This window comes from Scomber japonicus, chromosome 18 (assembly GCF_027409825.1).
Source record: "Scomber japonicus isolate fScoJap1 chromosome 18, fScoJap1.pri, whole genome shotgun sequence".
Classification (NCBI taxonomy): domain Eukaryota; kingdom Metazoa; phylum Chordata; class Actinopteri; order Scombriformes; family Scombridae; genus Scomber; species Scomber japonicus.
This window is the reverse complement of record NC_070595.1, coordinates 15374945-15391925: the sequence shown is the minus strand read 5'-3', so window position 1 is coordinate 15391925 and position 16981 is coordinate 15374945. Positions and strand designations below refer to the sequence as shown.

Below are 16981 nucleotides of genomic sequence, written 5' to 3'. Positions count from 1 at the left end.
GCATCAAAGCAAACAGCCTCCACATGTCAAACAGGAGCTTTTTTGTCATGAACAGCTCAGCAGCGTTTATTGTTGTGAGGCAATAGTGGGGAATTGTGTGATCACATAACATGCACACATTTTAATCTCCACAAACTTGAAGTGCCTATCATGGATTATATGGAAATCTTATTGATAATGATCAATCTTATTATGTTAAATGTTGACAGTAGGAATTAGGCTGGCCAATCACAGCTCCGTGCGCTGGAATGACGTACAAAGTGTGCGACTCGCATATCAACATGCGGCATGGATGTGTTGACTGTAGCCAACGTGCCTAGTGAGAAATAAGTCATTTAAGACTCTGTAACAACGGAAATATCTCGGTTTTTGGTATTTTTCTTTTATCGAGAGTAAGATGGCAAATACAAACCTTCAGTTCAAGACAAAGTAAGTTTTAGTCGCACCGCACGTGCAGGTTGTTAGCTGGCTAACATAGGTTAAGCTAAATGTGTTTTTACTGTCATTCAAAGTTGCAGAAACTTACCCTCATATTTATGTCATTCTCTCACAGTTATGAAGTTTCTAGCAAGATTGAACCTTTTTACAAAGGAGGAAAAGTGCAGGTGAGCTGTGTGCTTTGTGTTGTGTGTATAAAGTGTTACTATGTTGCTGACTTTTGTGTGTGTTACCCGCTGGACCAACTGCACATTTACTATTGCACTTACAAAAACAGCGGATCCTACATTTTTAAGATAAGATGTATCTTTATTGATCTACTTTGGGAGAAATTCAGAATTGACACAGCAGTACGGTAGAGGAAAATGATCAGTGTAAGGGTAAAAGTGATAAAGTAAAATAAAAACGCTGTATACAGTAACAATCTCTGTGTAAATACACTTGCATGAAATAAATGTGCAATATGCAGAAGTTCCTGAGATTATATGCATGTGTGCAATGTTCCTTGGGTTAACATAGTAAGGACAGAATCAGTCTTTTTTTTAGTGGGAGTGGGAGGTACTGGGAGCTGTGGTGTTGTGCAGTCCCTCTCAAAGAGAGAGTTTTCTGATTTCCTATTGCACTTCAGTACGTTTGGGGACTTGTAAGTGACAGATTTTAACTAGGGGTCAAAATGATATAGCATAGACTGAGATAACCTGACTCTTCGGTCCCTAGTTCAAGACAACCTCAAAAACAGTGGATCCTATATTTCCCCTAATGCAACTCAACATTTTCCTTGCTTGATAAATGTCATTGTCAATCTCCACACCCTCAGTCTGTGATGTACGGTTTCTTTTCTAAAAGCATATCGGACTGCAGTTGATCTGTGAAATGTCAACAAGTTGTGACAAAAGGCAATTTGTCATTTTTTAGAGCCTACAATGATGCCTTCAATTTGCTTTTTTTGTCCGACCAACATTCCAGGATCTTAATATGTTAATTTGACTGTTTTGTCTGTTGACGCAAATTCTCACATTTAAGAAGCTGGATCGAGAGAACGTTTTGGTAGTATGTGTAGACATGTTCACACATACTCAGTTTACACATTCAGTCTGGGCATTTTAGGATTCACACTTTAGATAGCAAACTTTACATCACATGGACATGGAAAATATGATTTGTGTTTTAGACAAAGCCCATTATACATCTCATTGCTGTTTAAATAGTTTGTTTGATAAGGGAACTGACTTTGACATGTGTAATCAGCGCACTGCCACTTTAAGTTTTGATTAACCTATTTTTGTTTTTCAGATCAGCAAAGATGAGAATTACATTTTTTGCACCTGTGGATCTCGTGTCAATGTTTTGGAGATCAGCACAGGGAAGATCGTCCACAGCATTGAACACGTGAGTCCAGAACCACTTCATGCATTTCATGCATTTTGTACGATTTTATTTATCTTTTAGAGCCTTTTTATCATATATGTCCATACTGTGATTGCAGGATGATCAAGAGGACATCACATCATTTGCACTCAGTTGTGATGATGAGGTAAGCAAACACCTGAATCAACTGATTACCTGACTCAAACAAACCTCATGGTGTAAACATAATATCAACATGTAGAGAGTATTCAGCATGTCTCTCTGTCCCTCCACAGCTGCTGGTAACAGCCAGCAGGGCCCTGCTGCTGAAGCAGTGGGACTGGAAGCAAGCTCAGTGTACCCGCTCCTGGAAGGCCATTCACACTGTGCCTGTAGCCAGCATGACCTTTGACTCCACCTCCACGCTCCTGGCCACAGGTCAGCCAACACAGGACTAATGACAATCAGTTTTGACTTTTGTGGCGCTCGTTTCATTGTGATTTTGCTACATTGACATTACACAGTTTGCAGAGTTTGTCTTCTTGTTTGTTTTGCAGGTGGCTGTGATGGCACAATAAAGCTTTGGGATGTCGTGAAGCAATACTGCACCCATAACCTTAAAGGGTCATCTGGTGTTGTGCAGTAAGTCACAACAACTAAAAACTGTCTTGGTTTCATGATTACACTAATACACTACACTCAGCCAGGGGATAAGACAAATGAGCCATTCCTTCATAGGAGTTAATACAATAATGATAAATATAATAATAAACTTTGTTTAGATAGCCTCTCTCATACACAAAATGCTACTAAAACCGCTTAAAATTTAAATTGCTAAAACATTGAAAACATCTTAAAAGAGCAAATAAGTAGAATAATGAATAATCACACATAGTTATTTCACGGTGAACTGGTAATAACAGATTCTAGATAAAGTAAGAAGAGAGAGAACATACAAACACTCTACGACAACATCTCGATGTTAAGTCTAAAATGGAATTAAAATCAGGAAATGTATGATTAAAGAACAGGTAGATTACGTATCTGACCAGACATTCGATACCTTTGTTATGGACATGTTGTGGTCAGTATTAAAAAAAAATGATCAAAGTTCGATACCCAGCCTTATTCCTGGATCCTTATTGAGCTGAAGAAACAACAAAGAGTTTCATGAACAGAATTGTAACAGGTTTAGGATTGTCATTAACGTTGGTATTAAATGATTTTGTAACTAAATATCTGAAGTCGATGACAAACAAAAAACATTTCAAAACAATTCTCCTTGTGTGTGTCTGCAGCCTGGTCGAGTTTCACCCAGATATCAGCCGCCTGCAGCTCTTCTCTTCATCTCTGGACTGTGGTATTCGGCTGTGGGATCTGCGCTCCAGCCAGTGTGTGTGTGTGTTGCAGAGCCACTACAGCGCTGTCACCTCTCTCAGCTTCAGCTCCGATGGCGACACCATGATCAGGTACTGTCCACTCAGCTTCTCAATGGATAAGTGAATTGTGATAGATCAAATCTTGATCATTGTGGATTTTCTGGGTCTCAAATATAATGTATTTTAGTTTTTCATGGTTGTAACTGTTTATAATCTTTACTTATAGTTCTGGTAGAGATAAGATCTGCACAGTGTGGGACCTGAAGACCCAGAAAGCCAAGAGAACTGTACCAATCTACGAGGTAAAAACTATTTCTTCTTTGCTAATGGATACTAATGGCTTCTTTGAATAACATCCCAACAGACCAAATCTTCATTCAGTCATCATGTGTTGCAGCTATATTTGTTCATTTCCGTGTGTTGTCCTTGTCTGCAGGCTGTGGAGGGTGTTGTGATGCTGCCTCAGAAACAGGACTTCTCTCAGATTGGAATAAAGAGCAAAGACTTGCATTTCATCACAGCTGGCAGCAAAGGTTTGACATCTGCACCATCTCGTTTGGCTCGTATTTGAGCGCTTTCTGTCACTGACCTCTTCTCCCTTCCTCCCTGCAGGTGTGTTGAGAGTGTGGGAGGCCAGCACTGGACGCTGCGTGTACACCCAGACCCTATCCTCCACCCTCAGCCCCGATTCTGAGGAGGAGGAAGAAAAGGACGATGACCCTCGTAGCCTAGTATACCTGCTTCACCTGCCTGCCTCCTCCAGACTGGCTACAGTCACTGCAGAGCACAACATACTGCTCTACCAGCTGCCTGCTCTCACCACACAGCAACAGGTGGGTACTGATCATGGTATTACGTAACAGTGCTAATATTTATTGTTTGGAAATTAAGTGTCAGATTGCCAACCTATGTGCCAGCGTAAATTAATAAGTCGTTTTAACAAGATTTTACATGGTACATAGTTTAATGTTTCTCTATAGCAACACATTGTGATGGATGACTTGTGTGACATCAAACTAGAGATAGAAGATGTTTAGGACCCAATAATTAATACATGCACGTTGTTTCTTTGTTTGCTCTCCTTCTCCACCCTGCCCTTACAGTTTGTGGGCTACAGTGACGAAGTGCTGGATGTGAAGTTTCTGGGTAAAGGTGACAGCCACATCGTAGTGGCCACCAACAGCTGCCAGCTCAAGGTGTTCGAGCTGCTCACCAACAGCTGCCAGATCCTTTACGGACACACAGGTCAGTCACCAGCAGAGGGCAGCAAGTGTATGTGTATACATGCATGTGACACATATTAGTATGTTTATTCATTTACAGAAGATCTGAAAAGTATATATAGTAGTCTGTGATATTGCAGTGAGTGTGTGTTTTCCAGCAGATGGAAACTACAAAAGAAATGCATGTGTGCAATTATCTTATACACATATCTTGTAACCTCATCTAACTATAACGTTGGTAAAAACAGCCACACTTTGCTCTATTTTTGCAAGGTTTACTGTTGTTTCTTAAAGTTGTCACAAGTGACTGGAAATGAAAATGTGAGGAAAAGGCTCTCTGTTAAAGTCACTGTGCTGCCAGCTTTTTATCATAAAGTGACTAATGATAGTAATAACCTTTTTATATTTGTAGAATAAACCTGCACAGTGCTCCACAAAAGTAAATAAAGAAGTAATTTCTAAAAATCTTAATTATATAGTGTCATTTTAAGGTAATTGAATGATAAGCTTTTATACCACTTTATTATAAAAATAAAAAAACACTTCAACATTAAAGGTTGAAGAATGGCTCCATAAATCATGTCAGGATTAGTGTGAATGAAAGCAGTCATTAGAGCACCTAAGGTATCCAATGGATATCTGAATAAAAATGGGTTCAGTAGGTTCACACAAATCTCCCCTATACAGACATGCCCACTTTATGCCAAGCTCATGCAGTTTTTTGCATGGAGTTTAAATAACTGTGCATAATGGGACCCCCTTTAAAAAAAAGTTACATTTTTACCAGATCTGTGTGAATTAACCCAAAAATTGCTTCAACAACTTATAGGACATGATTTAGCAGGAGAATTGCCATCATAATGTTTTAGGCCCATATTCACTCTAAACTTTAAACATTTGTTTATTACAGATGTATGACTAGAAAAATGTGCCACATAATGCTGAGCTGCATATCAAACTAATCTTCAGGTTCCCATAAAGATTTCCTTCCCTCCTCAAAAAAAAAAGAGAAAGAAATGGGTCTATTGTAGGGAGGGGGAATGAAAGAGGTTAGAAACAGAAACAAATGTTGCTTAGCAGGTTTGATAGGCTGTTTATCTTTTCTGATCCTCACTACTGTTCTTATCTTTTTATCTTCCCCAGACACAGTCCTCTCACTGGATGTGTTCAAAAAGGGCTTTCTGTTTGCAAGCTGTGCAAAGGTGAGCACACTGGAGACAAGGAAACAATAAACCTATTCATTGAACTGTGTTTAGGCATTTGGCTCATGCAGATGTTCCAGTGCAAAAATGCAAAACCATTAATTGCAACACATGGACACAATCAAAAGAAGCAATTCTATAAAAAGAGAATATTCATGCCAACAGTGACATCAATATATTCTGTGTTTGTCTATAGGACAGGTCAGTGCGTGTGTGGCAGATGGACAGCGACAGTGGGCAGGTACACTGTGTGGCCCACGGCTCCAGCCACACTAATGTTGTGGGCTCCATCACGTGCTCCAGGTAACACCACACTTTGTTGCAGTCATATGTGTATTTTTTTATCCCATGATGATCTTAAATATAAAGGAAATCACTGAATTTCTGTAAGTCTATATGACAGTAATAATGCTCTTGCTTTTTTATGTCCAGGATGAAGGCATCGTTCATAGTGTCTGGTAGTCAGGACTGTACTGTAAAGGTGTGGGATCTGCCTGCAGACTTGTCTACGACAGGAGGGGACATACATCAACTGACTGCCCACTCCACAGAGAAGGCACACGATAAGGTACGAGGAAGAGGAACATACTGCACACTGTCCAGGAAAAACAAAAAAACTTCAACCATGTACAGTTGATAGCATGCACAAAAGAAGCCATACACACAGATACACCCAAATACTGTGTGGAAATCACTTTTCTTTAGTGCTGACAAAAGATCAATATTTTAGTGATGTTTAAATGTTCAAAAGATTATTTCTGTGTTCAAAAACAAACATATGAGAGATAAGCTTTCAATCAGCTGAAAACCAGCCAAAAGTTCAGGACGTGTGTACAAATCTTTTTCCTGGTTTCATCTGGTTTCACCCAATGACAGCTCTGGTTTGGTTGAGTTTAAACACTGAAAAAAGGAAAACATCATGTGTACTTTAACCTTTTGATTCAATCTCAGAAGGCACTCCTCCATGCTTTTCTTCTTTTCTAATCTGCCTGCAGAGACTTAGCAATGTCCCTTTTACAAGAAATGTTCATATATAATTGTTGAGCTGTTAATCTTCAACTTAATATAAACATTCTGCATACTAGGGCTGGGCAATTCATCGGAAAATAATGGAAACCGACATTTAGAAACTCTAATCGACATAATCTTGCTCATGTCAATTAATCGTGGTACTCACTGTTGCCATGACAGTAAAGGTTGTATATCTTTAAGGAATTTGAAAACATGTCTCCAGTCATCATTTTAACTCAAACCATGATCTTATCATAGTTCTAATCAAGTAAACTAGACATTAACCACAACGTCACACCTTAATACATCATTATTTTCACTCCTTAAAGATACTAGTGTGCGAAAATATCACTAAATAAAAAACACAAGAAACTGTGAAAATACATAATTGTTCATCAAGGGTGGAGATAATCGTTCATTAATCGTAATCGAGGTTAAAAGTGCAATTAATCGTGATTTTGATTTTTTTGGAATAATCGCCCAGCCCTACTACATACTGTAGCTTTTTGTCACCTCTTCTCTTTTTATATGTATGTGGCTTATTACACATAGTAGCTGTTTTCACCACTGCCCTGTGATGGTTATCTTGTCAAGCGACTGCTTGCCTAAAATATTAGTTTATTTCTCAGTGTAGTTTCCCAGATATCAGAGTTGGCCCCGGTTAATATTACTGACCTGCACTCAAATAACTTTTTGTATTCATGTTATTTGAGAGGAAGCAGCCTTTGAGCATCCAGCCACATTTGTGAAAACCAGTCTTCCGTGTTTCAGCTCCTCTCCTTTCCACATGATTCCAGGAACAGGCTTTGCTTTTCAAACTTCCTGGTTTCTTTGATATGCGCTGCCCTCTTTGACAGCTTTTCCTCTGTAATATGAAGTCAGAGTATTGATTGTTCTCTCTTAAAAATTGTTCCTGCTTTCACAATCTCTTTCTGCATACTCACCTACAGACCCACCTATTACTTCTGTGGAATCGTGACAGAATGCCAGTGTAATTGGGCTACTTGTGCAATCATTAACAATGTTTTACATTTGAAATGTTTTCGTTGGACGCACATCTTAAAGGTCTGTTAAAAGCCTGTTTATGTATCTGCAGTGCATTGCCAAGAAAAGCAAAGCCAGTTTCTCCAGTGGTTCATCTCTTCACCTCTACAGGTTCTTGTAATTGAAAAGTAAAAAGTAACAAAAGAGGTAGATTTTTTATATATAACAACAAAAAGCCAACCTAAATGCTACATTAATAAAAATATCACTGTAGTATATATATTTATTTTATTTATTTTTTGTGGGTGTTCTGTCTCTACACACAGGTGAATCAGTTTCCAAAAAGTGTAGTGAGAGGAATTTAAAAAATCTGTTTCTATTGGAAATGGAATTTCTGATTGCCTCTCACTTTTTCCATTTCTGTTTCCCAGCACGTCTCCTTTTTTTTCTACTGAACATCCTCCTTCAGTGTTCAATTTATTTAGATCTGATCAACTTTATTAAGAGTTAATCCTCATTTTGTCATCCTCTTCCTGGTTGTTTCTCCAGGATGTTAACAGCGTTGCAGTATCACCCAATGACAAGCTGCTGGCATCGGGCTCCCAGGACCGCACAGCCAAGCTGTGGTCCTTGGCGGGGGAGGGGACCATGGCCCTGCTGGGGGTATTTCGGGGTCACCGGCGCGGCATCTGGACCGTCTCCTTCTCTCCCGTGGACCAGGTGCTGGCCACCTCCTCTGCAGACGGCACCACCAAACTGTGGAGTCTGCAAGACTTCAGCTGCCTGAAGGTTAGCGTGCATTATTGAGTAGTGTCATTTATCACAGGAAAACATCATTGATTGTATATTTCTCATAAGTGTCCTTTGGAAAAGCTTTTTGTCTATAAATATATATAACAATGTTATTACTTGAGGCTACTTAGCACTTTGTCCGTAGGTGACTCATTTTGAACAAATATTGCTTTTGTCTGTGCAGAAGAAAGGATGTGATTGTTTTTTCTTTATTTTCTGTTTATTCTCTTTAGACATTTGAGGGGCACGATGCATCAGTTTTGAAGGTCATCTTTGTGAGTCGAGGCACTCAGCTGCTCACCAGGTAACCCCGCCTGCCTCTCATGCAAAACATTTCATAGAAGTACATACACAAATATTCAAAAGAAAATGAATGCCACACGTACACCTTTGCAGATACATTTTGTTTTGACAGGTTTCATTTCAAAACTCTTCTCAGAGCTGATTAGTTTTAAAACAGTGATGTCATGTGATGGTGTTGATCAGGAAAAGCTCTCAGGCACTCATACATGCTTATCATGATATCTCAGATGTCTGATTATCATGTTCTGCTGTCATGCTGTTTGAGACAAACCACGTTTTGTCATCTCTGCTTTCCAATTAGAGTGAAGTATGTGAAAGCAAATCTATGCTTTGAAAACAAGGCTGAGGCTTTCATGTGTTTTATAGTGTTCTGAGCCAAAAAAAATCTAACTGCAACTTCAGAATGACGTTGCCAATTACATTTTTAAGAAAGAGACCTGGAGCTCAGTCAACACCGTCTACATTAACATTTATCCAGCTGTGAAAAACTCTTTTTTATTATTATTATTTATTTTTTAAAGAACACGAACAGAGTGGTACATATGTGCCAAGCAGACGCAGAACACACAGCATAGAGGGAAATAAATAGATAAATAAACAACAAACTATACTTAGATACTGGTATATCCATTCATACAGTACATGCATACATTACATATATAAATATATACACTTACCCACACACACACACATACACACACACACACACACACAAATGCATGTCCATGCATGTACACATTCATATCAATAATTCTGTATTTGGAGGAAAAAAGGCAAATTGCTTTAAATTGCTTTAAATTGAAAGATGCCCTTATAGTAAGTATATTACTGATATACAATATCAGGCCTTATAGTTAAATGATTGTAATGTTTAAGTGTAATGTTGGATTGCTTTTAGTATACTATACATCATTAGTAGTATGGATTTTGGCACAGAGCTCGTCTTTTCCAGAGCTCAGTCATATAGTGTCTTTAAATAAAAGTCTCTGTTGACACAGAATTGTAATCCAACACTCCTAACTGTGCTTCATCATCAGTGGTTCAGATGGTTTGGTAAAACTGTGGACCATAAAGACCAATGAGTGTGTGAAGACACTGGACGCTCACCAGGACAAGGTGTGGGGTCTTCACGCCAGCCGCAAAGATGACAAGATGGTTACTGGGTCAACAGACTCTAACATCACAGTGTGGATGGTAAGTCATTTAACTGACAATCACCTGTTGAATGGAGACATTTTTATTTTTTTATACAATACTGTTGTATCTTTTGCATAAACATCCTGACTTGATGCTGTACACTCAGAACTGTTGTTTGCATGTTATTTGATCACTAAATAAAATAAAAACAAGACACAAGACAGGTTGGTGAAAGGAAGATTGAGGCAAAACATTTATTTACTTGCTCAAAAACTAGTACATTTCAGTGTTGCACTGTCAAGTATTTTCTTACCTAACATCCAGTAATGTCAGCTGGAAGGTTTGACTCTTTGTGACAGCAAGTTTCCAGCCTGCTAAAATACCCTTTAGCAAGATATTCAGTCCACATCTTATCCAGCTGGTTATTTTAGTTAACCTCTCACTCTGACCCCTCTCTTTTCATGAAAGGGTAAAGACACATTACCACAACCAAAGAAAAATGTTTTCTTCTGTCCACCACTAGGATGTGACTGAAGTGGAGCTGGCAGAAGAGCAGGCCAAGCAGGAGGATCAGATACTCAAGTAAGTTACACACAACCTTATAATAAAAATATAAAACATTGATCAAAGTCACGGAACAAGACTGTCATCATTCAGCCCTCCATCTTCCGTGGTGGACAAACACAGTCTCTCCTCCTCTTTTTGTTGGATGTCAGAGATGCCGCAAGAATCAGTCAGACCCAGATCTGACCTGCTGTCTGTCGCCTGATCAATGTTCAGAGACTGTTAGGCTAAGGTGGCCCTCATGGTCACAGGTCAGGGCAGTATTTGTGCTCTGCTATTCTGATCAGCATGAGGAAATTTCAGGTCTCAGATAATTGATTATGTATGTTTTAATGTAATGTAATGTAGATGTATGAATGACTTGGTATTGAGAGAAGCTGGGATTTTAATTTGCTCCTAGAGCTGAGGCAACATCATTACCAAGTTTGTTCTAAAACTCGGTAACACGGTCAAAACATTTTTACATGAGATGCAAAAGTTTATGTACATTTGACTTTGCATATTTATGGGAAAGCCATATTATACCAGAGCTGAACCCCCCTGATGTATGCAGGATTGTTAACTGTTGTAAATATGTATTATGCAATGCTCCAAATCCAGTAAATCCAGTAAATGTGTTTGTAACCATCTTCTAGTAGTAAAAATATAGTCGAGTATTTTCAGTAAACATTAAGGATCATTATTCAGATGTTTTAAAAAATGTCTTTCTTGTGTCTGAAGGCAGCAGGAGTTGTCCAACTTGCTCCATGAGAAGAAATATCTGAAGGCTCTGGGCCTCGCCATCTCTCTGGACCAGCCTCACACTGTGCTCACTGTTATCAAAGGTACTTTACGCCAAAACTTTATCCAACTGGACCTTTTACCGGCTGGTTGCATTTCACCATTCACCATTTTCATGCTACATCAATTCTTAATTTATTGTGTTTGTTCTGCTTCCCCGTACGCAATTCATCTCTGTCCTTCATATTTTTCACCTGCACTTATCTTGATAAACGGCCGTCTCCTCAGTCTGTCATCGCTGTCATTGTGGACGGTTCCTCAGTTTAAGAGTTGAGTCACGCAGGTATTGATGCGTGCAGCACCAGCATTTGTCATCCCCTTTTCTCCTGTCCCTTGACATAAAAGAAAAAGCATGTCAAGTGACATTTTGTTAATCTGAGGCTGAAGAGAACATCCTGTCCCATCATTCTGTGGCAGCTCAAATACAGGTGGCAGAAGACAAAAACTGTTTATATTGTACTGTGTACTGCGGTAAAGCCTCTGAACTTGTATAGACCCTAAAAATGGGTGTAACAATAACTAAAATAACAACGTGAGCTTCCACATTTATGAACTATAACTCCCAATAAACACCGGTGTCAAGCACTTCCAGACGTGTTCACAGGCGGCTGCTGATTCAGTATGTTGATCATAAGTATTATGGGACACTAGTTTGGGTGAGCAACAGATGTTGAAGCGCGTCATGCAAATCGCACTGATGAGCAACTTTTTTTGTACACAGGCAGGGACAGCACAGATCTGAAGCCTAAACAGAGGTTGATTTGTTTTACTCTGGGACTGACACAGAGTCTGAGGACAGTGAGCTTGTTGAGCCTTACAGACTTGGGTGCAATATTTGCGCACAGTGACAGCTCTGATGAGTTTTTGGGACTCGAGTAAGCATACAGCTACACACTGTATCAAATACATAAAGTTACTGTGTTTAATTGAAACTCAGCCTAACATGAACCCAGTCTGAGTTAATATACCGGTCCAGTTCAGTTAATCAAATCATTATCGGACCATTAACCATCAACCCTACACACTGTTTCAGGTGTGTTTTGATTGTGTTTCAAATAAAAGTAACTTGTATAAACATATGTTTATAATGAATAACTACTGGTGCATTCATATAAACCAGTCTTAGAAAAGTGTTTTTCCCAGCATGACACCTCCCAAAATAGACTGCGTCTTATACACCGATGCGACGTATACACCAGTTTTTACGGTACATTAAAACCAATGCCCCTCAGTTGCAAAGTTCCCATCAGAGTCAGATTTTATGATGGTAATTCTATTGGCGCTTCATTTCTGCGGCTTCAGCAGTGGAAATTATGCAGGACGTAATACATGTGCAGTCCTGCAGGGCGTGGATCAGCAGGCATGTCCTATGGTATGGATCACACCTAGTCATGCTTCCACTAAAACAATTATGGATGTGGCCAAACCAGACTGAGCTCTATTATATCTTGTTTTTAATTCCTCAGGTTTCTGCGTAGTCTCTTAAAAAATAACTCACCTACACAACTATCTGCAGTACTGTGGTAGTGCAGTAATGTAATCATGTGGATATATTGTTAAAGACTAACTCAGAAAAAGTCTCAATGACAATGTGTTGTGATTACTACAAACATAACATGGACAAATATACATCGCCCATGTTACTCCCTTTACTGTCTACTCTTTTGTTTTTGATGAGTTGGTTTCTGTTGTTTTTAGCAATCCGTGAGGTGGAGGATAGCCACGAGCTGCTGGAGAAGACGGTGCTGAAACTTCGAGTGGATCAGAAAGGTAACAGTCAAAAGTCCTTAAACCTTTTTTTGTAATGATGAAGTACAGTAAAGTAGTGAACAGTTTAAATTAATAATCTTCTAAAAGTGATGACAACGTTTCTTTTATCACAAACTCTAGGAAATGACTCACTTTTAAACACAATAATGGCATTGTTTCAGATTATTCTTTAACCAGTTATGGCAAAAATATCCTGCGGTGAAACAAGTAATCATGACTATATCTTTTCTTACCTTCCCTCCTTTTTCCACCCTCACCACCCTGTCACGACTTTGACCTCACTCAGAGTCGCTCCTGAGGTACTGCGCGGTGTGGAACATGAATGCCAGGAACTGTTTGAACGCTCAGGCTGTCCTCCAGGTGCTCCTCACACACCTGCCACCCGAGGAGCTGCTACAATACCAGGGCGCCCGCACACACCTTGAGGGACTCATCCCATACACAGGTCGGCACTGGTCGTGTGTGTGTGTCGCTTAAGTGAGACAAATGTCAAGTGTCAAATCAATGTTATAGGCCCAAAGGACTCTAACACGCCACAACAATATAGTGAAGAAGTGAATGTGAAAGCAACAATGCTTCTCAGACCTTAGACATTAAGTTAATCCATCATTAAGAAAAATAACAATCATCATGCCAGCCATGATTGCCAGGAATAAAATACTGAATTGGGATGCAATGGCAAAGACTAAAACTTGAACAAATGCCAAAAAAGCAGATGATTATGTGGTGGAAACAGCAATTATTGTAATTGCAGTTGCTGTTGGTGTTCTTTCATGCAGACAAAGAGAACAGACAGAAAAACATTCTAACCTCATTTGATAGATAGGCATGTCTTGTGATTTGAGGGCACACAGTGTTGTACAAGGTTCAGTAAGAAATTTAAAAAAATACAACAGATCATACTCGTGTTAACATGAGGTTACAGCTGAGATGAATTAAGAGCCAGTGTGAAAAGGACAAGATTTTATTATTTAAGAAATGATGGAGTCAAAGTTAGTTTTTTCTTTCAAGATTCTGGCAACAAGGTTTTGACTATAGTATGTGGAGAACTGGAGAAACGGGAAAGTCTCACCACAAGAAACAGTATACAAGAATATACTATTGTAAAGGCTACTTGGATGTAAGAATGAGAGTATTGTGATGAAGTAAACCTATTAGTAAAGTAAACTATCTGAACTGGTTCTTCCTCTTTTATCCCCCACAGAGAGACACATGCAGAGGATTGGCAATCTCCTGCAGAAGTCCATGTTCCTGAACTACATGTGGCAGAAGATGAGAGTGGCTGGAGCACCATCAGGGTGAGAGAGGCTTAGGCGTGTCACAGCGCAAACTGCTGAGGAAAGCAGAGATTGCATTCAGAGTTTTGTGTTCTGGAGTACTTTATCTTTTTTTTTTATCAGTCCCAGTGTGAATTTGGTCAAACATTACATAAAGATTGCGATCTCGTCAAGGCCTTCTGCACCAGTAGCTGAGTTTCTGTCTCATGGGAATCAAGGAAATGGAAAAGGTTAAGTGTTTCCTCCTAAACAGCATTCTCAGCTTCAATCGAAAATATGATGACACATTTTTCTATGCCTACGTGCCAGTGACAGCCATGGCCAGAGGCATTATAATTTCGGGTTGTTGGAATTTGCTTGTCATAAGTCACTGTGACCCCACTAAACACTTTCTCGGCCGTAACTCAAAAATTCATACACTAACGATAGCAAAGTTTCACACAAATGTCTATTAGGACAAAATGATGAAGTGATGACATTTTATATCCAATAGGTCAATTTCACTGTGGCATCATAATGTCATGTCCCACTTTTTTGGCCATTATTCAACACCATAACTCAAGATCCTGAGAGATTTCACTGTTGGTCTGTTCAAGTTGAGTGCAGTGGCAGGTCAAACCAATACCATGCAAGATACTGTGAACAGACAAGTTAAAGTTTAGATGTATCTGTTATTATACTGTATGTCAGATGCTTTTTCAGTTTTATGAATCTCTATCATATTTTCTCTAGCATGGACCAAGATGAAGAAATGGATACCACCCCATTTGAGGAGAGCCAGCCTCTATTTATGATTGACAAGGAGAAAGAAAAGGGCAGCAGTGGGGAGAAACAAGACGGAGATGACAGCGATAGCGGACAAGATGAAGACCCCATCAAGGAGGAGGAAGAGGACGACGACGAGGTCAGCGCCACCAAGAAAGCCTCCACCAACATCAAACAAGCGCAAAACGGAAAAGATGCTAAAACAAATGGCAACCACCACTCTGAAAGTGAGGAGAGTTCAGACGAGGAAGATCAAGAAGAGAGAGATCAAACGATGGTAAAAGGAGTGAAATGTCTTCCAGATTCTTCCACGCCACAGTGCCCGACTTTGACCAGCTGACAGGGATCACCGAGCTGAACACAGATGAACTCACTCCTGGAGTAAAAATCCCAGGGTGTCTTCTTATCTCGGACCATTAACTGGAGCGCCGCACCTAATGCGTGACAGTGTTGAGGGATGCAGAGAGACAGGTGTGGAATAATACATGTGCATTCCCCTCTGAGCAGCTTCCAGTCTTGTGCCAACACCCAACCATGTGCACCAGTTCTTCCATTCAGACTCAAAATCTTAAAAATCTTAAAAAGCTTAACCACCTGGATTTTTTCAGACAAAATGGGCAATAGGGGATGAAGGACAGATAGAAGGAAGGAAAGACTGAAGGAAGAAAGATCAACATTGAGGCAATCAGTCAGGACCATCTTCCCCTACAGCAGATACCAGCACCCATTGTCTACTGCAATGTTGCATAGTCCTGATCTACCGGCTCAACCACAACAACACGAAAGATTCCTTATATAAGCAAGAATTTTTTTTTATGTCGTGACTACAAATGTTTATGAAATAAAAATGTGGATAAAAATGTGTTGTGTTTTATTTCTAATATAAAGTGAAACAGCATTTTTAAATTTGTCTAAGCAGCAACAGTGTTTAAAATACAATCCATCAATCACTCACATGGAAAGTGATGGCTCTAAAAAAAAAAAAGAAAAACATGACAGTGAAACCATTGCATTAACTAGATGTCTGACAATATATAAAAATAACAATCTAAGACAAATCGACCAATTCATTTTCCTGCTTTTGACTTATCATCTGTTGTTAAATTTGTAATGTGAAGTTGAATGATGATGACTGAAATGTATTAGAATGGATATCATTGCACCTGAGCTCTTAAAACTGACAGTCACTTGAAGTATGTTGAGTAATGTTTAAGTGTGAAATGTACAAAAATGTTACTGTTCAAGTTCCCAAAAATGTGTTTATTTGTTCAAAGCTCTACAGTAACACATGAATACACCCAGAATCAGTTTACATTTTATATCATATTCAGACTGGCATCAGTATTGACAATAACACACATCCTTATTCTCAAAGTAGAGTTTACAGTAAACATGCTTTGACAGGAAATACAACAGTGCAGTTATCAGAAGACCAAATCCACCCATCTTTGTGCACAGTCAAAATGCATATAAGGCACAACAACAGGTTTCCAGTATGGAAAATAAGCAATCATTCAGAACAGACTGCAGAGACTTGAGTTATCAATGTTTAGTGTATCCTGATCAATCATATTCTGAATGAAGCCTTTTGTAAATTTTACATTTTCTGCCAGTCTTCTCTTTAAAGACCAAACAACATGAACAAAACTCTTTCGGAACTCTCAAATTTCTATTTTTCTAATTTGACAAATACATTAATTGGCATTTTAAATTTCAGCACATCCACACATTCACAAATATATTCCTCCCAAATGCCCTCTGTCCTTCCTGTTTCACCCTCCTCTGTCCACTGTCTTCATAAAAAGTTACCCAAAAGTAAAACAGAATAAATAGCAGCAATAATCAAACAACATAGACATTGTTTAGTGAATCAAGTATGTAGTTAACCTAAACAACAATTAATAATAATATTGTGGAATATATGAGTACATCTTTAGTTTAAAAAAGATGAAGTGAGAGTAGTTGTAATTAGTAGAACAGAGAATATCTGATAATGGCTAATAAAAAAT

General features: G+C 39.0%; 1 protein-coding gene across 1 annotated transcript; it reads left to right on the top strand.

The window, feature by feature from the left end:
- The first annotated feature begins 289 nt into the window (after window positions 1–289).
- tbl3 (transducin beta like 3) lies at window positions 290–15826 on the top strand. The gene is made up of 23 exons (XM_053338303.1): window positions 290–429; window positions 554–605; window positions 1732–1827; window positions 1925–1972; window positions 2082–2223; window positions 2343–2427; window positions 3084–3254; window positions 3391–3466; window positions 3601–3697; window positions 3777–3997; window positions 4268–4409; window positions 5531–5589; window positions 5786–5892; window positions 6022–6157; window positions 8134–8373; window positions 8610–8680; window positions 9717–9873; window positions 10340–10398; window positions 11101–11204; window positions 12859–12930; window positions 13217–13375; window positions 14135–14228; window positions 14940–15826. Exons 1-23 carry the CDS (start codon window positions 398–400, stop codon window positions 15310–15312), a joined length of 2793 nt encoding a protein of 930 aa, XP_053194278.1. The 5' UTR covers window positions 290–397; the 3' UTR covers window positions 15313–15826.
- The last annotated feature ends 1155 nt before the right edge of the window (window positions 15827–16981 follow it).

Bases quoted from the DNA above. Each gene is read 5' to 3' on its own strand.
- tbl3 (XM_053338303.1), top strand. From the start codon at position 398: ATGGCAAATACAAACCTTCAGTTCAAGACAAA. The intron at 3,255-3,390 runs GTACTGTCCACT...CTTTACTTATAG, and splicing joins GATGGCGACACCATGATCAG to TTCTGGTAGAGATAAGATCT. The intron at 8,681-9,716 runs GTAACCCCGCCT...CTTCATCATCAG, and splicing joins GGCACTCAGCTGCTCACCAG to TGGTTCAGATGGTTTGGTAA.